This window comes from Pinus tabuliformis, chromosome Q, assembly GCF_031772625.1.
Source record: "Pinus tabuliformis cultivar Carrire ecotype Pingquan chromosome Q, CPIR1, whole genome shotgun sequence".
Lineage (NCBI taxonomy): Eukaryota > Viridiplantae > Streptophyta > Pinopsida > Pinales > Pinaceae > Pinus > Pinus tabuliformis.
The window spans coordinates 558,842,128-558,867,769 of NC_142296.1; the positions used below are offsets into that span (position 1 = coordinate 558,842,128).

Sequence of the window (25,642 nt, forward strand, 5' to 3'; positions counted from 1 at the left end):
AATTAACATAGATTAAAAAATCATAATCAAAGTGATTAGTACAACCTAGAAACACATAAGTTTCCCATTTCAATGTCCTTTTCTCTCTAATAATTGCTTAAGCACTTTGTAATGGGAATGACTAGGTTGAATACACACTTTTGTGTGCATTAAGATCATTACCATGTCTTGATAGTTCTAGTAGTTGATTAGACAAAAAATCAAATCCCCTTTCCTTACCTAACTCACTCTCCTGAAGATGAATCTTGGTTTGGATTCAAAATGTCAACCTATGAAAATGACTACCATGGATTTATCTCAAGAAAATATAGAAAATACACACCATAAAATCCACAAATTGTAATTAAGGATTTGTAGATCGAATTTGTTCAATATACTCATAGATGTTTCTTTATTACATAGACTTATCTTTATATTTAATCCCCTACCATAAAATTAATGTCTCACTAGTGATCCAACTCATCATCTATTTATGATTTCATCATCTATTTATGGTTTCCTAAAAAACTGATTGGTAAAAATGAAATCCTCATCCATGTTGTCTTCGAAATAATTTAAAAATTCTTCTTACCTATGAATTAAGGAATAATAAAAACCCTACACCTAAAAAAATCCTAGTCTTCAACCACCCTTATTATTCATAGTTTAATATTCATACTTCAATATATCATATGGTTTTCTATGTAAAAAAAATTAGTAACATTTTATTTTTTAAATATAATATAAACATGATTTATTTTAAGATATTTAATTTTTAATATTTATGCAAATATCAAACTAAATTAAACTTGTAATATCATATGGATCTTAGACTTCTAACGGTCATAATCAGTCACTTTTATTACGGACTCTATGAAGATACCATTCCATCACTTCACGTTATCATTGTTATCGATTCTATCAGGATAATATCCATGACTTCATTTGCCAAATACAATAACAAGGCTATAACTTCACCTTACAAATAAAGTAATAGGGCCAAAAAAATATATCTTTGGTATAGAATTTTATAAAACTTGCATAACTCTTATTGCCATTTCTTTACATTATCACAGGTATTTACCATAAGGTTGAGGAAGATATTTTCTCTATGGATTGTAGAATAAAGTTATCCTAGGTATTTACTTGAAGGTTCTTTACATTATCACAGGTATTTCCCATAAGGTTGAGGAAGATATTTTCTATATGGATTGTACAATAAAGTTATCATAGGTATTTACTAGAAGGTTGAAGAGGATATTTTCTATATGGATGGTACAATAAAGTTAAAGTTGTGATGTATATGGGTTGTATAATAAAGTTGAAATATGCTTATTTAATTAAATATTAGATATATTTATTATTTATTTTTATAAATTTTGTAATAATTATATTTATTTTTTTATGGAATTTTAATTAAAAATTTATATATAAATAAAATTATATATTAAATAATTATTTTTTTTTTAGATATATATATTATATATTTATGAGAAAATCTAGGTAGATTAATTTGAAGGGATCTATCTATGGATCAAATAATTAAGACTTGATACCAAAAATGTAAAAGAAATTTAACTTTGTAATATTTTAATAAATCAAATACTTATTAACAAGAACTTAACCAACTAAACTATCTTTTAAATTTATTTATTTTTTTTGCTTATAGAGGAATCAGTAACTGGAGCAGCCTCACAACTCGCGTTACATGAGGGACTACTACCACTATAACCCTTGGGAAACTGCGCCCACTATAATCCCTAGGAAACTGCGTTGCGCCTGCCCTTCTCCATAGCTCTGGGAAACTGCGCCCACCCCTCTCCATAACTCTAGGTTAATTGGGGGAATTCTCCATAACTCCGGGTTAATCCGGGGGAATTGAGCTCATGACCTTCAATACGGAGCCTGTCTTTCTAACGAACTTCATCGCATTATAATTATCAACTCACCTACCCGTGAAACTTAAAACTTTAAATACATTATACATTATAACAATTAATATTATATTTCACTTTCCTAGCTTATAACAATTAATATTATATTTCACTTTCCTAGATGTATACATCAAGGATATGTGTACCGCCCTACACCTACCCAATCCATTGAGATGCAGAAACATTTGTTTTATTAAGAGTTTTTATGCACAAAATGCTAAGGTCTGTGATTCTAGGTGTCATCAATGATTCGCAGTGTCTTGACTTCTAAAATAGAAAAGTCTCCCACTTTGTCATCCAAACGGAATTGCTTTTGAAAAAGATTATATTACGTGACATTGAGTGTTATCAACTTTTGGCAAAAGATTATATTATGTGATATTGATTGATATCAAAGTTTGGCAATTTCAGACTCGTAAAACCAAAAAGTTTTTCACTTTTGCTGTTGAAACTCATCACCTTTTCCCAATTTCGTAATTGAAACTTGACTAGCTTACAGAGTGAATATTATTGTCATATAATAAATATGTCAAATGTAAAAATATTATTATCATATAAGTATTGAGTATGTAGTTATTATAATTATATTGGGTAAATATAGTATTAAGTATGTAGTTATAATTATAATGTGTAAATATGTAAAAATAGGAATGTTATGTAAATTTGTAGTTATAATAATAATTAATTTTAAATTATAAATAAGAATTATGAATTTTAGTATATATAATTTTAAAAAGATTATCTTAAAATTAAGTTATTTGTTTTTTTTTTTTAATTTTTAATTTTATTTTATATTAAATAAAATATTTATGTATTTGTATGGGTAACTAAAAATAATATAGATAGTTGTGGTAGAAATTTTAGAAAATCAAGAGAAGATTTTGTTGTGTATTTGAGGAAGTATAAAATTAGATGAAGAAACTCAACTAGAAAGTATCAGAGCTAGTAGATATAGAGTTTTTCAATTGAGAAAAAGGAACTAAAAGCATATAATGTTTTTTGTTGATTTTTTTTTATGTATATTAATAGCAGAATGTTGCAACATAAGAGAAGCAAGTCATAAGTTTATCAGCGGATTTTTAAAGTGTTTCAAATTTTACTATCGTTTTAGTTTTAATTATGATCAGAAAGTTTATATGGACCAAAGCTATTTTACTATACAATTGTTATGTTTTTTTTAATAACAAACTAATAATCATATTATAATTGTAAATTTTAAATTAATTAATATTAAATTTTTATATTTAAATTATATTTTTATAATTAATTTAATCCAAATTAATTTAATAATATTAGTATATTAAAATTAATTATCTTTTAATTTATGGGTAGTTTAATTGGGAATTGTTATGCTATAAAGTATTATGTAAATAATGAGATCTATCATTCAAATTCCAGTCCATCAAACCAATAAAAAAATATATCTAATTATATATTATAAAATATTAAATTAATTCTTCCATAACCTTCATAATATTATCATATTAAGATTAGTGACCTATGTACATATGAGCACAATGGAATCGACTTCATTAAACATTACAAAATATACTACTCCGTAGATCAAAGAAGCAGGACATACTAAGATGGGGAAGACAATCTCGGGCACATTCACGATAAAATAATCATACTCCATGCTAACAATTCCTTAGTCACAAGAACAATCTAAACTGTCGGATTATCTATGGAAGGATTGTGGCTAGCCCAAAGTAATGATCTTCTTATGGTTGATTGCTTGGGGGTGATTGCTTACGTGGGAGAGATTTTGATCCAAAGGGTTCGAAGGCCTGTCGATCTGTGTGTTTTGTTCTCAGGATGAAGAGACAATGCATCACCTTCTATTATTATGTCATTTTTCCCGTAAACTATGGGTTTTCATTTTATAACAACTCAGGTGCTCCATGTCGAACACTTCATCAATTAGAACTTGGCTAGAAGAATGGTTTGAGAGAAAGATTAAACATCCCATGATCTCAAAAGCATGGCATTTAGCTATTGGTTTCTTACTCTAGAATCTTTGGAAAAAAAAATCTTAGAATTTTTTAAGGAAAGCAGAGGACCTTGAAGATCCATTAAGATATTATCTTCAAAAACATTAGGGAAACAGTTATGGCGTACCCATCGTCAACTGGGGGATTTAGATCCTAACGAAGAAGAGGCGATCATTTTAAAAGCCTTGGACATCCAAAACAATAGAGGAGTTGTTGATCCCACTACTACAACAATCAACATGACATCCAATTCGACCTCATTTATCCCACCCCCACAAGCTTTTGCTACCTTAAGTTTTGACAATGCATCAAAAGGCAACCGAGGTTAAGCAAGCTTTGGAGGAGTTTTTAGGTATGCTAACTCAGATCCAATATATGTTTTTGCTTACTCCTATGGATTGGCCACAAATAAGATGGCGAAGCTCATGGCTCTTTAGTGAGGGCTTCAAATTGCTATGGAGAAAGGCTATAGATTGATACATATCCATGGTGACTCTTTGTTAGCCATAACCTATATTAGGAAATTACTTCTTGGCCATCCACTAGATAGAACTATACATAGTTGGGATCTAAAGGAGATGGTCACTAATATAAATGTCATATTAATAAATTTTGACCATATAATCCCCATATACACGAAGAGGGAAGGGAATAAGATGGCAGATGAAATGGCGAACTGGGGAAGTCAACAAGACCACGTGTACATTGATGAGTCATGGTCAGAGATGGAGCAAGGGAGCGACTTCCAAGTGGTAAGGCAACTAGTAGAGCAGGATAAGTTAAACATCAACACCTATATACCCAATGGGGGTGTTATCTCGGTCATCAATCTTTGACAAGGAATATAAATAGATACAGATATACATCACACAACACATCATCTCATTGACCAAACTAACACATTACGCGCGTGCTTCTGGAATGGACAATTTTTTTGTTGTCCTCAAGGAATTAACTTGTTCCCAAACTATTTATCTCGTGTCTTGTGTGTGGCATAGCCATGGTTCTGTATGAAGGCTCACCTGTCACAACCCTCCCAAATTAAATGCCCACAACCTCATTTCAAAGATTTCATACGTCTCAGGATCATAAACGAGATCATTCCTTTTGTCGGCCTAGATATGGCGAGCTCCTTCAATGGTTTGGTTACATGGTTCGATCATTCTGACATGAGTTTTATGCTCATTTATGAGCTCATCATGAAGTATTGTCTTGGGTTTATAAAGTTCAGGATCCATCGAGACACTTGGACAAGACCATGCAGGTTTCATGGATTACTCTCCTTTTATTGTACTAGGTTTCCCATATGTGAAGTTTGTTATATAGGCCCTCAAATGCTTGTAGGGTGATAGAAATATGATCGTTTGGTTGTTAAAGGACAACTAGTATGTCGGATCCATGACTCTTCTACCCAGCTTAAGCGGAGACTACACAAGACTGTCATAGTGTCTAAAGGTTAGTGTCCAGATATCCCCACTCCAATCCCCTCACCATGTCTCAGTTGCAGTTGCTCTCACCGTAGAGTTTCTCACAATGTATTCTCCCTGAGTTGGGTATTTCCTCAATGTTTTTTGTTTTGGTTTTGCATAATACAGGGACTATTCCGTCCTTCGAACTCATGGTGGTTTTATTCCAAGCCTATTTACAAGTGTCTGAAACATGTGAAGTTTCTTTTAACTTCCTAGTACTTGTTTGTGGGGTTTGGTATTCTGGCTCCTTCTCCATATGGTTCTAAATCTGCATTTAGAATCTTCCCTCTCTAGTCTTTGAATACGATAAAAAATGTGATACAACTATCACATTGGGGTTTTGGAGAGTTCCAATTACTTCCTCCTTGCTACTGTGCACTATCTTCCTGTCCAACATCCATGATTTCCCTTTGCATTCGAGTGAGTTTACTCTCTTGTTGTCACTACAATTGGGAAGTTGTTCGTTTCTTTTGTTTTTGTAGGAAAGCGGTTTGATTGCAGGTATTTCATGGCTCCTCGACGAAGATTAGCACTGCGATGGGGTGGCACATCAGGTGTGTCCTCCTCAAGGCACACATGTTTTTTTGGGTGGGAACCCATAGAATTTTTTTTTGATGTTGCCCCTCTTGAAGTCAGAAAAGAAATCCTCAATTTGGAAGTGAAGGAATTCAAAGACTGTAAATACTTCTCTGATTCAGAGATATGTGGAAGCACTGTTAAATGGGTACCAAATCCAGGAAAATTCCAGAGAAGAAGAATTCATTTTCTTCATTCCATCACTCATCATCGTCAAATGGAGACACTGCTCAACATGGTTATATGGGATAAGCAAGTGGACAACTACAAGCTCTTTTCCAGCCAGGAGGAGATAAAACACATACTACGGGACATCAGATACAACCTTGATGATATTGTGGTAAGGTTAACCCACATGGAATGTTTTATAGTATCTGATTTAGGCATCGATTCTAATGATCAACATGAAGAGGAAGCAGTTATCAATGTTATGCCCCTCAATGTTATTTCAATAAACTCCGATACACCCCTGAACAACTCACACGCATCGACCTCTCCAACCTCACGAATCATTATTCTCTATTAAAATGGTCTTCTAACAAATTGGATCAATGCCCATGATGAATGGAATTAGCAAGCTTCAGTTTACATTTACAGTTTACTTTGTTATATAGTCTTTACTTTTTCTACAATTTGAGTTTCATCCTCATTATTTTGTTATGGTTGTAGGTGCTAGATCTATAAACAATATTACTATTGATAAGTTGTATGTTCAACATTTTGCAATAGTTAGTCAAGGGTCTCCTATCTCAATTTGTTGTTTTGATGCAGTCACCTTTGGTCAATTTTGCTAAAGTTTTGACAAATGTGTTTGACTCTATGGTCTAAGTATGATCTCTCCACGTATGAGTTTTGGAAAATATCCAAAGATAAAAATATATGTAATACTTCCAACTATCATTGTTCATATTTACAAAAAATAATTAAAAAAATTAATACCATATTTCAACTAAATAAAATATCTTAAATAAAATATCTTAAGTGTTTGAAGTTAAATCATGTAAATATCAAGTAAAATATATTAAATCAGGTAAATATCAAGTAAAATATTTCAAGGGCTTGAAATTAAAAAGTGATTTGTACAATTTTAAAGAAAATGTAATCAAATACTTTTGGAAGGGAAAAGTAACCAAGAAAAGTAACCAATCAACACTTTCAGAAAGGAACATCTATTTAAACATCAAATAAAATAAAAGATTATTGGCATCTAATTAAAAACTTTTGGGAAGTAGCACTTATTTAAACATCAATTAATTAATAAGAGATGATTGAGGGTGAAAATTGTTTTTATTTGAAATTTAATTTTAATATTTATAAATTTTATATTATAATATTTTTAGTTTTAAATAAAATAAAAATAATTTTATATTGATATAATAAAAAGGTATATTTAAAATATTATAATTATATATATATTTTGTTTTATATAGAAATAACATTAAATATGAAATTTCTTATATGGAGTGTTTATGAAGGTCATGGAATAATATTAAGTGTGAAAAGATGTTAGGGATAATTTCTCTCATGAGTCGATCTTTATTTTTCATTAGTTTGATATAACGGATGGCGAGGCATCATTGAACATTGAGAATGGATTAATGAAAGTTGGTGGCATGGGATGGAAATACAAGAGAGGTTGTGTCAATATTTTTCCTTCTTCGTGGCACTTCATACAGGTGATGGATGTGCTTTTCCTTGGAGATATGTTGGTATCCTACTTGGATTTTGGATAATTGGTATTTTCAAAATTTAATTGGTTGAATGGTCTAGCTCAAGCGACAAAATGTTTCCCCCCTGTTCTATACTATAATTTTCCTCTTTATGCTTGAGTTTTCTTAGGTGAAATAACTTGGGATTGGGTGCTCTCAATGCAATTCTACTCATCGGTTTATATCTCTATGTGTTTTCAATTTTACAAAGCTTGTAGCTTATAAGGCCATCTTGAGGAAATACACCGGAGTGGCTTTCTTTTAATGCATTGGCAAGTAGGTTCAATCTCCATCCTTTTCTCCTTTTCATGCATTTTTGTTCTTTATCTTTTTGTTTAATCTCATAGGTTGTGGCCTAGTTTATTGGATCAAAGAGCTTATTCCCTACAATTGTTTCTATTTTCTTGGTCTATATTGTGTATTTCCCTACTGTGTCGAGATTTTCTCTGTTTTTCCTTTTGTGTTTCCCTAGTTTATTTGGATAGGCTTTGTTTGCTCTAGTTTAGCTTAGAATTTCAATCTATTTGTGATCAAGGTCTCTCCTCTCTTGACTTGGTCAGCTCCTCTATTCTCAACCCTCCTTGGTATAGTTGTTATAGCTCCCTCATCCTTGGTTTTGGTCTCCAAGTCTCTCCCATCAACGAGCTAGCCCCATCCTTTTGCATGCTAGAGATTTCTTTTCCCTTGGTTGGTACCATGTCTAGGACAAGGTGTCTTGCTACCTATAGTGGAGGGAGATGAAACTCTACCCCCTCTAGCTCTAGGTCTTAGTGTGCAATAGAGCGATCAATAGCAATTTATGTTTACTCTATTCCTTCGACAATCAAAGCCGAGATAGGGAGGTTGAATGAGAGGCTAGGCTTGAGTGTAGATTTATTATTGATGTTGATGTGGGGGTGAGGTGGATAGTTGGATTCCAGACATTGGAAGAACCACAACTCAAAACACTAGATACAAGCAGACTATACATTTATTGGAAATTAATAACAGTGGGAAAAGTCTTGGTGGAACACTCAGAGACTCATCAAGATGTTTTGTTATGTATTGATGAGCTACAAAAACAAACTAACAAGATTAATGGAAGATTCTCCTCCCTATTGAATATCTTTGACCTGGAGTTCACCACTTCAAAAGAACATGACCACCTAGATACAATTTAGGTGGACTCTCCATCCAAATAGATGAGATTTTGCTCTATTTTTGTAATGTTGTTTATTGACCACAAGGCTACCAACCTAGATATAATTTTGTTATGCATTGATGAGCTACAAAAACAAACTAACAAGATTAATGGAAGATTCTCCTCCCTATTGAATATCTTTGACATGGAGTTCACCAATTCAAAAGAAGATGACCACCTAGATACAATTTACGTGGACTCTCCATCCAAACAGATGAGATTTTGCTCTATTTTTGTAATGTCGTTTATACACGTTATTGTTAATGTTATTAGGAAAATAGATAGATATATGTTATACCATAAGATAGTTTTATTTCTAAATTTAAACAATATACTATCCCAAAATTTTGTTTGCTATACTACTCTTTAGTTTCTCTTCTAACAAACTAATTAGGATAGCTATTTTTGCATGTAATGCAATTTCATAATAATATCAATTTTATCTAATTACCCCAAATTAATTAATTAATTAATTTAAATTAAATATAAAATTATTTTATAGTTTGTTTTATTTTTATTTAAATATTATTAATCATTTGAATATGATATTTATAAAGTAAGACTGAGATTGTTGTTTATATAATTATATATCATATCAATATAATAGAGTGATTTAATAAATAGTTAATTTTTGTTTTCAGGTTTTCCTAAGATTATAATATTTTAGATATTTAAAATTTATAAAGTGACGTTTTATAGTCAAATAAAGGTAATTTTTTTCCTGATTTGAGAAAGAAATTAAAAAAGAAAGATATTGAATTTATTTATTTAAAAAAATTGTTAAATTTATTTACAATTAAAGTATATTTTTATTTTGAATTATTTAAAAAAATTACAATTCAATATATTTAATTTTTTTATTTAATAAATTTAAATTTAAAATGAATTTAATTTTTAATATTATAATCAAATACACATTAATATATTATTATTTAAATTTCATATTAAATATTAAAGAAATTACACATCATCTTTTATATAATTTACTGTTAATTAAATTTAATTTGGATATAATAGGAGTTATCAACCCACTTAAATTTAAGTTTTAAAAATTAACATATTAATATTAAATAAAACAACTTAATAACTCATTCAAAATTTTACCAAAAAATTATTTATAACATTTCAAAATATTTTATTTATTATAAATATTTTTTAAATATAATAAACCAAGAAAAACATAAATTACACTAAAAACATATTATACAACAAATCGAGGTTGAAAATAAAATAAATTACACTTCTTTCATAATCATAATGAGTTGTGAAAAACAACTATAAATAAGAGTCACTTCCCTTTCACCATCTCACTTTAAAACTATAACCATAAACAGATACTCAGAATTTATAACCAATGACTTTAAGACTATAAGACCCACAAACAGATACTCAAAATTTAGAACCAATGAAAATTAAATTTATACAGTTTCTCAACTTCATTGAATATGACTATCGTCTTCTAATTAGTCACATCTCGAGAGTAAGACTGCAATGCGAAATAGTTACGGTTGTGCAAGTTGACAAACCAGTGGAACGTTGTGATATGCCAAAGATTTGATGACCCAAAAGACATTGCTGTGTTTAGCAACACTACCAGCTGTTCCTAGCTCAGCTCTAGAATGAAGACAGAAGTCCATTATCTCAACAAACTTCCCATGACAAAATAAGCAGCTCAAGCAGATCAAACTTTTTGAAATTTTGTATAAGAGGACCACCTTGCACTAAAATGATGTCGTGTTAAATATTAAACATCATGCAGTGAGTTAATGATTGGTTTGGTTTTTTTATTTTTATCTTATTTATTAGATATCATTTTATTTTGATCCAATAACTAGATATAATTAGTTTATTACATAGTACTTAATATTTGCTAAATATTATTCCTCCTAAAATATCCATAATCATTACCCTGTTTAACCAATGTATTGTATATAACAAATAGAGCCTTTGCTGATGTATATAATTTCAGAACAACCCAGACTAATGTTTAAATATTTGCAAAATTAATATATATATATAATTTGTCATTGTGCATTTGCAAATCCAATGTTGCCATCAAAATCTTGATAATTTGGCCAAATTTCATTAGACACAACAAACATATCTAGAAATAGCCAACAACTACATAACCACTTGCAAATCCAATGTTGCCATCAAAGTCTTGACAATCTGGCCAAATCTCATTAGACACAACAAACATATCTGGAAATAGCCAATAACTATGGTGACTACTAATAATGTGGATAAATCAGCATCATAGATTGTTTTATCCCATTAAATGTAACATGACAGTTTTTTCAAAACCCAGTGCAGTCCTAAGCCTTACCATTTTTTTAAAAAGGTTGTAGTTGACCTTAAAAAATTATTACATGTCTTACTTCCAATAAGATTTCTTAAATTAAAATAATCATTTAATGAGTGTCTTTGATTGTAAATTATAATATTTAATATAGTATTTTACCAATATTTAATATTTAATTATTATTTATTATTTTAGATAATTTTACAATCTATATAAAAATAACTATAAATTATAAAATTGCAATTATAATGAAATAAATTACTAGATTTTATAAATTGAAACCTATCATTAAATATTTAAATTTATTTTTATTGTAAATTATAATATTTAATATAGTATTTAATGAATATTCAATTGTTACTTTTTATTCTATTCTCAATAGAATTTGAAATACATAGAATTTGTAATCCACACATAAAATATTTTGTTTTAAATAAAAGTCCTCAATTAGTTTTATATATAACTTTAAATAATAAGATTGCAATTAGTTTTACAAATTTCAAGCTGTATAAGAGGAAGACTTTTATCCTTTCCTTTTTACATAGAATTGGAATTAAATATTATACGAGGAAGACTTTTATCCTTTCTTTTTCACATTGAATTGCAATAAAATACTTTATTTTTGACAAGTTTTTAAAATTAAAAGTAACCTGAATGCCCTTTAATAATGACTGGTCCTAACTTTAAACTTAAATCATAGTTTGAATAAAAAGACAAAACAATCCTACTAAATAATATATAAATAAATTTAATATTATTTAGCACTTAGCTTTTAAGGTCTTGTAACTATCACATATTATATATCATGCTTTGTAACTGTCACATATTATATACCATATGATTATAACACTATGAAAAGAATAGCTGTCTCTGTCTTTTAAGCTAGTAACTGTAGCATATTATATACCATAGTATATGATTCTAAGAAATTTGCTTTTAACTATCCCATATTATATACCATATTATTAAGATTATAAGGAATCGCTGTCTATTATTATTATTTTAATATTAATAATAATTTTAATATTTTTGTTAGAGATTTCTGAAGAAGTGTGTAATGGATTTTTAATATAGATTTTTAATTTGTCCATCATCAAAACCAGATTGATGAGTAGAATAACTAACCAAAACGTTGGACCAGATTGATGAATGAAATAAGCATCCAAAACTTTGGACAGATCAAAATTCCATTACACCATTCTCCTCCAAAATCTCCAACAATATTAATAAAGGTAAAAATCTCCAATCCCTCAAATTTTAATTCCCTCGAATTTTAATATTATTTAAGCCATATGAATAATGGTGAGAATCTCAAATCCCTTGCCATATAAATGGTTAAGTAATCTATTATTAAAAATATTAGTGATTTTATTTAAGATACCACCCTACTAAGTATGACACAGGAAAGTGCAAATTACATTTAAACAATTGAAGGGGTTTATGAAACCCTCAAAAGTTTTAGATTATTTGGCGTTCAAGAATTATTCATCACTTTCTTCTTTCTTCCTTCAGTCTTTCAGAGACAGATGTGATCTCCAAAAACAGTTTGTAAAGCATCTCAGTCAGATTCACATAATATATTAAGATAATCACCAAGAATCATGGAAGACGCACAAGCTTTAGCTATGGCCAGATTGTACCTTCCATTAACCAATAATAATAAAAGGTACGCACTTTTGACTCCTTAATTTCAGAGCATTCATTTATTCAATCAATCACACAAGACGTCTCTTGGCACCTCAAAGGAGACGCTTTCAGACATGTGAAAATACTGGAGCGATGTTGAGATCAAATCCTTTTGCTATTGCTCTAAACTCTTTTCAGAAATCAAAACCCTGACGACATTTTATATTCACATATTTCATAAATTTGAAGGTACTCCAAGTACAGAAACAGGATTGAAACTGAGAGGGCCAATGGTCTGACTGGTATAATCGGATTGATAATGAGATAGTTCCTTTTTTTTTTCCAGTGAAAAGAACACTACCCTTTTACCCTTTTCATTATAAAAAGGATAGTACATATTCGGATTATACATTTAGTTTGCAACTGTTAATTACTTACTAATTCCGATTTTATTTATCCTATTCCTATTACAACTTTTGCATTTCTGTTCAAAAATTATCATCGACTTTCAGCTATTCAAAAAATAAAACCCATCTAGATAACACTAAGTTCATCAAGCAACAAAATCCCTTACAAAAAATCTTGTCTTGAAATCAGAATCCAAATTCTGACTCTACGAAAAATTGATGCTTCCTGCATTTTTCAGCTTTCCCTGTGTAATCATTGAATTACCTGGATCCTTAGCAATCACTCTCTTAGATAACAGATCCACCATCCAGTTTTTCTCTCGATAAATGTGTTGAAATTGTATACTCTGAAAGGTGCTTACCAAAGTTCTAATTCTCCTCATCCAATTGTTTAAAATAATGAGATAGTTCCTGTGGGCGCGTCCAATTGTTTAATATAATGAGATAGTTCCTGTGGGCGCGTCCAATTGTTTAATATAATGAGATAGTTCCTGTGGGCGCGCGTAACAGGTCATGTCTGATTAATGAAACTGTCACCAAATAAACAAACTTAAAATGGCACTATAATTTTATTTTCATTTTCATTTTCATTTTGCGCTGGTGATCTGTTCTTTGTGGTACTTTAAACGTGATTTTCAAAGATTCAGATTCTGTTTGGGAAAGCTAAGGGTGACGAAATCCATACATATTAGCCAGACACTCAACAACTACATTTGATTGCAGAAGAAGAAAAACAAAGAAATGCCATCGAAACCAGATATAATTCCGGAAATGAATAACTGCTACATTAATCTTAAGATGGGATCATTTTCTGTTTCTAGTTACCATGATATCACTTTCTTTCTCTAATTATTATTACCGAGAACCATCCCACTTTGGCCAAAGCACTAACAAAACTGTTGGAAATGATTCCCAAACACATATGCACTGAGAAAGGAACGGTACTACAAATTGAACTGGGCTAGTTGATAATCAAACTGGAGCCAGTTGCAGTGAACTCCTGGCACCTTACCATGAGACCACAACCCCAACCCACAAACAACTTTTAATTGAACAGCAATAGACTCTCAAATGATTCATCTGTAGGGCTCAGAGTTTATATCCCAAAAGGCTTTATTACAATAATGGCGTATGCAAGGTTTGAATAGTTTTTATTTAGGCTTTTCACCTTCCCACCTTGAGGCTTATGCTCACTTGCATGAAAATTTACTTCTAAATTCCCTACCATAGAAGACTATGTTTCTCTAAAGTCCATGGGGATAGGAGGATGTCAGGCTGATGTTATCAACTTCTTGGATTAGGTGTTGGCATCTTCTCTCTTGTCAGAAACATTGCCATGGCCTTGAGATAAGGATCGGAAGGATATCATCCCCTTGTTAGAAATCAAAGATCCACTTCCCTAGCAGTAAATTGAAGAGGAAAAAGAGCTGAATGAAGACAAGACCTTTCAGTACCAAGCCTTGTCAAGAAGGTAGGTAAGGGATGTATGTATAACTAGACTCTCTTTGATTGCAGATGCAAAAACAATAACACAAACAACAAAGAATCACCAGCACGATGATGCAACATGCCAGAAATGCAGACAACTAATTGAGCAGATACCATGCTACCCCACAAGTTCCTTCTCTTCTGATACACATCTTATCTCTGTTGTAAACTGCGAAATTGTGATATCATAATCTTGCTATTGATAAGAATCTACTGTTTGCAGCAGAAGCTATTAATCTGCTCTGTTGACACAAGGACCCATTCTTCATCTACCTCAACGGTTTTCTTTGATGCCATCTGCAATTCCCATCTGAATAGCCTCCACTCATCTGCTTGTCTCTCCAAGCCTCACTCCTAATCTATCCTGGAAATAACAAACAAAATGGAGAAAACATAAGCAATTTGGGCAATTAGCTAGCCATACCATACGCCACCGAAGCCAATCATGCGCTAGAAAGCCAATGCCACAACAAACAGTGTGTGAAGAGGAACCTTATTTGTGGGTAGTTTCCCAGCTCACAGAGGCCCATGATAAACATAACTTCTGCTATTAAGGCTAGGACACTCAAGTTTCATAAATATATCAGTCCATAACCCCTTTGTCCCAACAGCAGCCCAAATGACACTGTCGAGACCCATTACAACCATGAAAGAGGAGTGGAGATAGCTATGTACGTATAAACCAACATTATTAAATGATTCACTGCAATTGAACAAAGATTGCCACAAGTGGAGCACTCCAAAACCAAATTGAAGTGGGAGAATATATGGTTAGTATTCCTCCACCTCCTTATCCCTATTAGGCACAGACTGCCTTCCTCACAAATGATAGTTGTCATAAATGCATTACAATTGATTAATTTTCAGATTTAAAGAAGCTTCCCCTAATGACCTATTAATTCAGATCAGGCTGAATAATGTGTGTTCTAAAGATAAAACGATTACTCAGGCTACTAAGGTTCTATGGAGATTAACTTTTAAACACTAACATTAAAAGCCTTGTAACTTGCTCGTTTAAATTGCAATTCATTAATTAAAGAATTCTCAAAGTTTAGCATTAAACCATTCGAAACGGAATTCCCTTGAGATACCTTGGTAATTTTTCCTGTAACCTTCTCACGTATAGGGGATCTTCTAAAATAACTGTACCATCTAAAACCTGTATTTCATAATAATATCCCCAAAAATCATGGATGTCATGACAACCAAACAAACTTGGATGTGACAGGATTATAATTTCTATTAATAAATGAATACAGAATGTGCTTGTGGGGCTTTATCTTTGTCCCAATTCGTTCAATTAATCACATATGAGGTCCCTTGGCTCTTCACAGAAGACAGTTCCGAAATGTATAAATTTAAAAACACTGCAGCCATGTTCAGATGAAATCCTTTTGGTCCGCTCAAAATTGTTATTTTATTTTAAATAGTTTGCCTAATTAATTAACAATATATTTTTGGCCAATGAACTAAACATACACATTGAAAATAGTATTATTTTTAGTTTGGGTGCGAGTCAAATGAGTTTAATTTTGATTTTGATTTTTTATTTTAATTTGTGAATCATTGCTCAGACTTCATCCATACTTATGAATCACCCAGTGCCCAATCACACTTAAGAGATACATGCCAAATCAAATCATAAACATGAAAAATGCCAAAAAGCCATCATAACTTTGACGAATAAAAACTGCTACATCAATCTTCTAATTTACATATCTTACCATGGAGAATTTCTGACAAAACCCTCATCAAATGCCACTACTCACAAAAACGCTTCTTCACCACTAGGCAAGAAGATTTATAATGGATGGCTAATGACCATTTGCCTTCAGATTAAAGACTAGAATTCCTACTATACAAGACTCTGCTTCTCTGAAATTCAATCTGGGTTAAGGGGACATCAGCTTAATGTTGACATCCTGTATCAGGAAACAGGATTGAGTATCTTCTCTTTTTGTGTAGGAGACATTGCCATGTCCCTGAAACAAAGACTCCATCTGATACCGTCCCGCGATTGGAATTCAAAGACATGTAAAACCACCCATCAGAAAAGAGCTGAATCACAGATACTATGCTACCCCACAAGCTTCTCTTCTGATACACAGCATCTCCGTTGCAAATTTTGAAATTATTGTCATGACATTCTTAAGAATCTATGATTTGCAGCAAGGGTTACCCATCTGCTGTGTTGACAGAAGGCCATTTTCCTCATCCGCATCAATGACTTTGCTTGATGCCATCTGCAATTTACCATCTGCATAGCCTCCAACCAGCTGCTGGGCTCTCAACGCCTCAAACTCCCAATCTGTCTTCAGAACAACAAACAGAATAGAAAGAGCACAAGCAATTTGGGCAACTAGCAGGCCATACCACAAACCCCCAAAGCCAATCTTGTACCAGAATGCCAGAGCCACGGCTACCGGAGTGCCAAGGAAGTAAAATGAGCCCAGGTTGATCCGCACCCCTATAGCAGGCCTTGCGCTGCCTCTCAGTACACCACAGCCAGTTGTCTGAGGGCAGTTCCCCAGCTCACAAAGGCCCATGATGGGCATAACTGCCGCTGCCAAGGTTAGGACACTCTCATCACTTGTAAAAACATTAGCCCATCTATCCCTCAGCAGAGCAGTCCATGTTACGTTGATCAAACCCATCACAACTGCACAGCCTAGGGCTACTAGAGTGGCAAGCCTTGCCCTATCAGGCCTGCAGGCACCCAGTTCGTTGCCCACCCGGGTAGATACAGAGGAGCTCAGAGCCATTGGAACCGTGTACATGAGGCTGGTGGTCTGAATCAGGATCGCAGTAGTCGCCACTGCTACTTGGGGATTAGGCAGGTACCCTGCTAACAGAGTCATGATCTCGTACCACCACCATTCAAGACATATGGCAATGCAACTGGGCAATGCCAGACCGAGAAGAGGTGACCATTCCTTCAAAGCAGCAGCAGACCAGCCTGTCCAGGTGGTCTTGTGGACTCCAGAGAAGTATAGGTACCCAAGCAAGAACAAAACCATATTGAGATTTGTCAATACTGCTGCAATGGCCACCCCTGGCACACCCCAGTTCAATACAAAAACAAGAATAACATTTAAAGGCACATGGAGCAAGACAGCCAATGCAGAGCACCACATCATGGGAGTTGTGATGCCCTGTGAACGAAGGTATACTCTCAGGGGTTGCAACATGCTGTTTGTAAGGAGATCCGGGAGTGAATATAGGCAATATGTACTGGCAACAGCTGTTATGCTCGCATCTTGGCCCAGCCACAGCATGATAGATTCAAGATTCAACCATAACAGGGAAATGGGCACGCAGGCTGAGAGAAGTATAAGTATGGTTCGTTGCAGAGAGATCCCTATCAGCTCCCAATTCTTGGACCCAAATGCCTGGCTGCACACAGGGTCCATGCCTGAGGCTAGGCCGAAGAGAATCGAATAGCCAGTGATGTTTGTAAAGCCGATAGAGAGAGCCCCTCCTGCCAGTTCCAGGCCTCCCAATCTGCCCAGACAGAGAACAGATACCATTGCTCTCACGTAAACAACACAATTCACAGCTGCCACAGGGATTGTGATGCCACCTAGCTGTTTCAATTCATCAAGAACCTGAAAATATTAACACCAAGAATTAGCATATCAGCAAAATATCCCTCAACAGCCCTCAAATCAGTTCAGTTCAGTTTTTCATATTAAATGCCCACTAAGACCATGCTCTCAATTTTCATTCATCAGTAGACCGTTACACAGCGTCATCAATTTCTTGTTAATAGGGCACGATGCCATGATTTCAAACTTCATTTAATGGCCTCATGATTTTTGAAATTATAACAAACGGTATATACCAGTAAATGGATTGAAACCGAATAACTACTAACTTTGTTCATCTAACTCCAAGCAACACCATAATCATTAAAGATATTCAATTCAAGCTGACAGCACATGTAATCCATGAACAACACAGAGAACTTGGCATCAGAATACATAACCCACCTGCTCAGCTGATGGAAGCTTATAAAGAGTATCCCGCTCGTCATCATCTTTGGAAGCATGAAAAACCATGATGTCAATTCACAGTACAAAACAAAAGCAATTATGTAAATGCTGCCACCTTGTGTATCAAACACAATCCCAAAAGCTATCAGGGCGCTGGAACAGACAAGGCCTGAGATTCCAGCTATGGAATACCCAACTCAGAAAATGGCAAAACAAGGAGAAAAAGACAGATACCAACTTGGGCTCTTAGCACATCAAGAAAAAGAAAAGAAGCCAGGCATTGCAGACCGCCATGGATAACAAATAAGCTATGAACAGAGAACGTCAGAACGATATACACAGAGCATATACCACAATGAACTGCATTGACATGATTGGCGAGGAGGGCGGATATATAGGGTGGATTCTGCCAATTTCTGAACTAAAATACTCAAGAGTGATACATGAGGTTCAACCTTGGCACCAATAAACAACAAGGATGTGTTGACTTGCAAGAGTGCCAGAGGAGAAAAAAACTTTTTGTGGGTATGATTGAATTAAGGCGAGAGGTCAAGGAAGCATTAAAAAACACAACAAATGCGGCCCCGGGATGGCTCTGCACAGCTTGCAAGAGTCGTTATGCTGAAACATCTGACGCAGCGACCATGAAGGGAAGGGGAAGCGGGATGGCGGAGTTTATATGGAGTTAACTCCCATTGTGGTTAGTTGTGAACTCTGGTTAACCAACTAACCCACTCTGCGTAATCGCCGTTGCAGTGCGCCGGCCAGTTTTGGCGGCACGCCGGCTTTTTCGCACGTGTTGATTGACATCGTTGCGGGATTTTTTTCCGTATTTTTATTTTTATTTTTAACTGGAGCCTGGGTTGCTGAGTCGGCGTAAGTCTAAGAGTTCGAAGTGGCTATATTTGGAAAGCTACGCGGCACGCCTAACTCTTAGGGGGCCACGTTGGATTCTCTCTGGAGATTAAGTTGCAGATTGCGCCCGCCGCCCACTCAACGATCTGACTCCCAACATTTTTGGAGAGCGTGCCTGCTGTTGGATTTGACGAGGATAGATAACTGGTTTGTTTAATTTAATATTGGCGGTTTACCACTAGGATGTGCTGTGGATTGGGTTGTTTTCTAAAACGGTTTGAAAAATTAATAACAAAATTTTATGGCCCTTATATTTAAGGGGAAAAAAATCTCATCAAAAATGTGATTGGTTTTATTTTAATATCTAAGATAATATACAATGAAGTGATACTCAAGCTTGCAGCTTTAACTCCCTTCTTCTCTCTCATAATATCGTTTTCTTGGTTTGTCCCTCTCACATGTATTAATGGGAAAAATCCATTTCTTCTCAATGGTAATACATTACATGTTTTAGGAATATCAATGAGAAATCGATTCCAAGATGATGCAATCGAAGTTTTTGAAAGTATTGGATTGGATCTTAGTATTGAATTGAGACTTCTGTGATCCATATCAAATTTTTGAAGGTTCTTCGGCGAAAATCACATAGAAAAACTTTGTCGACGCATTTCGAACCAACCAGTGTGTTTCATCGTTAGGACAAGTTAAATGAGCAAATCTTGCTTGCACATTAAAAAATGTCTTAGAGCAAAATGTGGTATGCTTTACTAATTTATTAGCTTTAACTTTTCTCAAGTTTTCTGAGTTTAGTTTAATGGATATCTAGATGTAGAAAAATTAGATGGTTATCGATTTAGATTAGATTAGTATATTATTTTTCATACATCTTGATGTTTTTATAGTGAAAATATTGAAGTCTATGTGGTTTTGGATAGACGGTGATCAGTGCATTGTTAAGACATTCTTAGATGTTAAGTCATTAGTTCAATTCTCCACCCTATTCAAGTGTTATTCTTGGATATGACAAGGATGTAACCTCACCAATTGCAAACTTACAAAGAAAAATTAGTGGAAAAATTGAAAGAATTAGTTCAAAGAACCATTTTTCCATATGGGTTCTAGTATAGCACTCAGGTCTAAAACCTTTCCAAAGCAATTTGAGGCATCAAACAACATTTTTGGGAGTAAAACTTTGTCGCTTAAGTGTGGCACCCCTTAGTGTTATTCTACACACAAATACCTTTGCAATCGTGCTAGAATCACCTCAAAGGGAGTCTGCATGCAAAAGTTATACCACTCGAAAGTTGACCTTCCTATTTGACCACGATGATTCAAGAGGATATCATGTTAGCTCCCCACGGGGGTTTCACAGGGGAACAATACCATACCATGTGCATTCATATTGGGGGATATATAATGAGGAAAAAATGGCATAATATATTAAGCATATAATAAGGGGTAAAGGGCTTTTATATTGGTAGGTATAAAAAATGGAGTTCAAAGTTAATGCAAAAATATAAAGGGGTATAAAAAATGTTAATGAAAAAATGGATACCTACAATATTTAGTGAAAGTAGGGGTTTTTTAATTTAGAAGGTGGATTGGGTTTGTATTGGTAGGGGCTTAAATAATGTGATTTCTAGAGGTATTTTCCAATATGTAGTCAAATTAAACGTATTATTTAGTATGCCACGAATGCATGATATGTCAAAGGTTCATTGAGTGAAGCCCCCGTGCAACCCCCATTATTCATGGAAAATGGGCTAGCCACATGATCATGATGAAAAAGACTCTAGAAGAGTTGATATTGTAACTCTAGTTAAGAGTTGAAGGAATCCAACTTAACCATGAGTAGGGCTATCAGGTTGTGTTATAATCGACCTACTAGGAGGAAAAGGGGTTCCATTCTATTTGAGTGTATTTTCTTCCATAGATGAGCAAAGTTGCTGAGAGAGGACAAATAGAGAGCAAACAAAAAGGATTTGTATCCTATAGCAACACATGCGCCACAAGTCTCACTCCTTTGTACTTGCATCTGTTTCCTTTCAGAGAAAGAGAGAGTTGAACAACCTCACCTTTCAGTTATGTTTTCTCTGGAAAGGCTTTTCCAAGTCATATCTTGTGCTATTAACCTCCATTATTTTATGCCTCATATGAAAGCATTAGCTTGAGAAAAATGTGGTATGCCTTAGTAATTTATTAGCTTTAACTTTTCCCAAGTTCAAGTTTAATGTATATTCACATGTAGAAAAAATTGATGGCTATTGATTTAGATTGCATTATTATATTATTTTTCATACATCTTGATGCTTTCATACTGGAAAAATTGAAGTCCATGGGTCTTTGGATAGACAGTGATTGGGTGTGTTATTAAGGCACTCCTAGATGTCAAGTCATCAATTCAATTCTCTTCCATATTTGGGTGTTATTCTTGAACATGTCCATGATGTAGCCTCACCAATTGCAAACTTACAAAAAAAAATAGAGGAAAAATTGAAGGAATTAATTCATAGAACCATTTTCCTTAACGGGTTCTAGTATAGAAAACTGGGGTCTAAAACCTTTAAAGCAGTTTGAGGCATCAAACAACATTTTTGGGAGTAAAACTTTGTTGCTTAAGTGTGGCAACCCTTAGTGTTATTCTACACACAAATACCTTTACAATCATGTAAGAATCACCTCAAAAAGGAGTCCACATGCAAAAGTTAAGCCACTCAGAAGTTGACCTTCTTATTTTGACCACCATGATTCGAGGGGATATCATGTCAAGCCCCCATGGGGGCTTCACTAGGGAACAATACCATACCACGTGCATTCATATTGGGGTATATATATTGAAGAAAAAATGACATAATATATTGAGCATATAATGGGGGGTAAAGGACTTTTATATTGGCAGATATAAAAAATGGAGCTCAAATTTAATTAAAAAATATAAAGGGGTATAAAAAATGTTAAAGAAAAAATGGACACCTACAATATTTAGTGAAAGTAGGGGTTTTTTAAATTGGAAGGTGTATTGGGTTTGTATTGGTAGGGGCTTAAATAATGTGATTTCTAAAGGTATTTTTCAATATGTATTCAAATTAAGCATATTATTTAGTATGCCACAAACGCACATGATATGTCAAAGTTTCATTCAGTGAAGCCCCCGTGCAACCCCCATTATTCATGGAAAATGGGCTAGCCACATGATCATGATGAAAAAGACTCTAGAAGAGTTGATATTGTAACTCTATTTAAGAGTTGAAGGAATCAAACTTAACCATGAGTAGGGCTATCGAGTTGTGTTATAATCAACCCACTAGGAGGAAAAGAGGTTCCATTCTATTTGAGTGCATTTTCTTCCATAGATGAGAAAAGTTGCCGAGAGAGGATAAACAGAGAGAAAACAAAGAAGATTTGTATACTATAACAACACAAGGGCCTGTTGTAGCCGCTACAACCACCCTCCAAAATTTTTCCTATGCTTCGTTTTGGAGCCTCCCTCCTAAATCACAACAACTCATCTCACACTGCCCCAATTCCAGGCTTGCCTTAGTGAACTGTGCAATCCTTGAGGGCAAATAGCCTTGCTCTCAAGAATTGCGCAGTCCATGCCAGTAGTGAGCCCTTCGCTCCAGAATTGTGCAGAGCTAGCTGGAACCCAACCTTCAACTGGTAAACTGCACAGAACATGAGAGGCAGCCAGGGCCACTCAACCTAGAAATTATGTAGAAGCTTTTCCCTCAACAGCTGCCTGATGCATGAGCCAGTGAGTTGCCCAGTTCTCCCCATAACTATGTAATCTCTTTGGGCAATGCATAACAACCTTTCCCAAAAAAGGAAAAAAGTGAAAAATCATCCCTAAAAAATAGGGATCTATTTTTAGGAGTCTAGAGTGGCACTTGAGTTATTTTTTGGAAATTTCCGCCAAGTGTCACTTTTTCCTAGATTTTTGGCCTTCACGTCATAAACCCTAAATCGACCAAATATATTTAATGGATGTGTTGTAGTGACTACAACCACCTTCCAAATTTTTTCCTTAGCTTGTTTTGGAGCCTCCCTACCAACCTTTCACAATGCTTTGTCTTGCTTCGTCAAGTACTCAAGCTTCATTGTTTTCCTCGCACAAAGGTAGCCAGTCGATCCATCCCCTCACAGGCTATTCACCTAGACTTCGTCTAACTACAAGCTGAGCAACTTCCCCTTGAAAATTGTGCATTTCTGGAGGGAAACTAACCTTCCCTCTAGAAATTGCACAATCCTCTCTAGCAGCCTGCTGGGCCCCAAGATTGCACAATCTTTCCAGCCAACACTCTCAACAGGATTTGCACAAATTTCCCCAACAGGGCTGTTCAGCCCAGGATTTGCGCAAATCTAGGCAGCAATCAGCTGCTTTGCTCAGAAATTGTGCAATCCTCCTGGGCAGTCAACCCAGCTCCCAACCAGGAATGCACATTTTTCCCAAGCAGTTGAGCAGCTGCATGCATGAGCAGTTTGGTTGACCAATTCCACCTAGGACCAAGGAGACTTGACTAGCATGCATGCATGACTTTCTCTTCCCGGAATAGTAAGAGGCAACATGCAAAAGGAATCCCATGATTCAGGGAGATAATTTTAGCATGAGGGGGTTACATGCAAATTTGTTTTAGAAGTTTCCCTCCAAGTGTCGCTTTTTCCTAGATTTTTAGCATGCGCATCATGAGACCAAACTTATTTATTCAACGCATCAGAGCTCATTCATTCACATTGATCTTGGAGCTCTGACATCCCACAGCACATCCAGGACTCTTCGACACATTCAGCTCAGTTATTCACAGGTAAGTGACCTCAACTTGTCTTTTTTAGCATTTTTGTCATTTTTTGTGTATTCGCATGTGTGAGTGTTGTTTGCTTGATTTATTTGAACGCTTGCTATCGTTACATGTATACTAGCTTTTCCTAGCTCTGTTTCAGTTTTCGTTGTTGTCTCACTGTTGTCGCATGCATGAAGTTGTTTTGCACATATGTTCACCCAACCAGCGAACTGCCTCAGCCACATGCATGTTGATCTGTTTGTTGAATCTTTCATTTATGTTTTGCATGCACTGTCAATCACTTTTGTTATCACTTAGTGTCGCCATGCATTCACCATCTTAGTTGCTTTCAATTGCTCGTCGGATAGTCGAGCCAACCTTGGCCCGGACTCTGCCTCCACCAAGGCTGCATTGCACAATCTGGGGAAAGGAAGACTCACCTTCCTCTCCAGAAATGCACATTACTGCCTAGTATTGGCCTCTGGGACTATTTTGCACATTTATGGAGGACAGTGGCTGCTTGGCCCAAGAAATTGCGCAAATCTGTCCCCGGGCCAGCAGTCCTTCCCAGTTGGATTTCGCATTGCGCAATCCCAACAACCAGTTGCCTGAATGGATTGCGCATTTCATAGATCCAACAGCTAGTCTTGCCTCCTAGATAGTCTAGATTGCCTTTTGCGCAATTCTGGTAGCCAGTCACCCAACCTCCCAGTAAAATTTGCGCAATCTTGCTCATCAGTTTCCCAGGTATGTGCTGTGTCCTTCCCCCGATTTGATTTTTTTTCACTGACATATCTCTTGCCATACATGTTGCTTGTCTCCAAATATTTCAGGTCTTCATTTATCTCAATTGCTTCCAAGAGAACATGATCGCAAGACACTGATGAAGTTGCAACTAGAGCAGCAGTTGAGCAGGTGTCCTCTAGTCTATCAATCTATGAAGATACAAATCTATATTTAGAAAAGGACATCAAACTGAAGTGGCAAGAGTTTAATGAAACATTTGCAAGCACTTTTGGGGAAGACCTCGAAGATAATCAAGTGTACGTGAACATTCACAAGTCCGGCTTGTACCGAATTGCATGCAGATACCCCGCATTCACATGTGTGGACATGATTTATTGGATCGTCTCTCACACTGATCCCGAGATGATGACCTTGAGCAGTGTCAGTGGGACAAAGCTTGCAACCTTCTAGGCACGAGATTATGATGAGAAGTATAAGATGTCAGACCTCGTGACTGTCATGAGTCCTCCATTTAGCTTGCCCAACAACAGAGCTAACTCCAGAGACATTCTGAAGGATTGGGTAAAGGAGCCAGCGCGTTTCAGGATGACACCCAACAAGATCTACAAG

General features: G+C 34.8%; 1 protein-coding gene across 1 annotated transcript; it reads right to left on the reverse strand.

Annotated features, from left to right (window-relative positions):
• Positions 1-16,316: 16,316 nt before the first annotated feature.
• LOC149220663 (protein DETOXIFICATION 54-like) lies at positions 16,317-19,280 on the reverse strand. The gene is made up of 2 exons (XM_089384851.1): positions 18,651-19,280; positions 16,317-18,266 (listed from the first exon to the last, which is right to left on the reverse strand). Exons 1-2 carry the CDS (start codon positions 18,717-18,719, stop codon positions 16,818-16,820), a joined length of 1,518 nt encoding a protein of 505 aa, XP_089240977.1. The 5' UTR covers positions 18,720-19,280; the 3' UTR covers positions 16,317-16,817.
• Positions 19,281-25,642: the final 6,362 nt, after the last annotated feature.

Bases quoted from the DNA above. Each gene is read 5' to 3' on its own strand.
- LOC149220663 (XM_089384851.1), bottom strand. From the start codon at position 18,719: ATGGTTTTTCATGCTTCCAAAGATGATGACGAGCGGGATACTCTTTAT. The intron at 18,267-18,650 runs GTGGGTTATGTA...TAATATTTTCAG, and splicing joins AGCTTCCATCAGCTGAGCAG to GTTCTTGATGAATTGAAACA.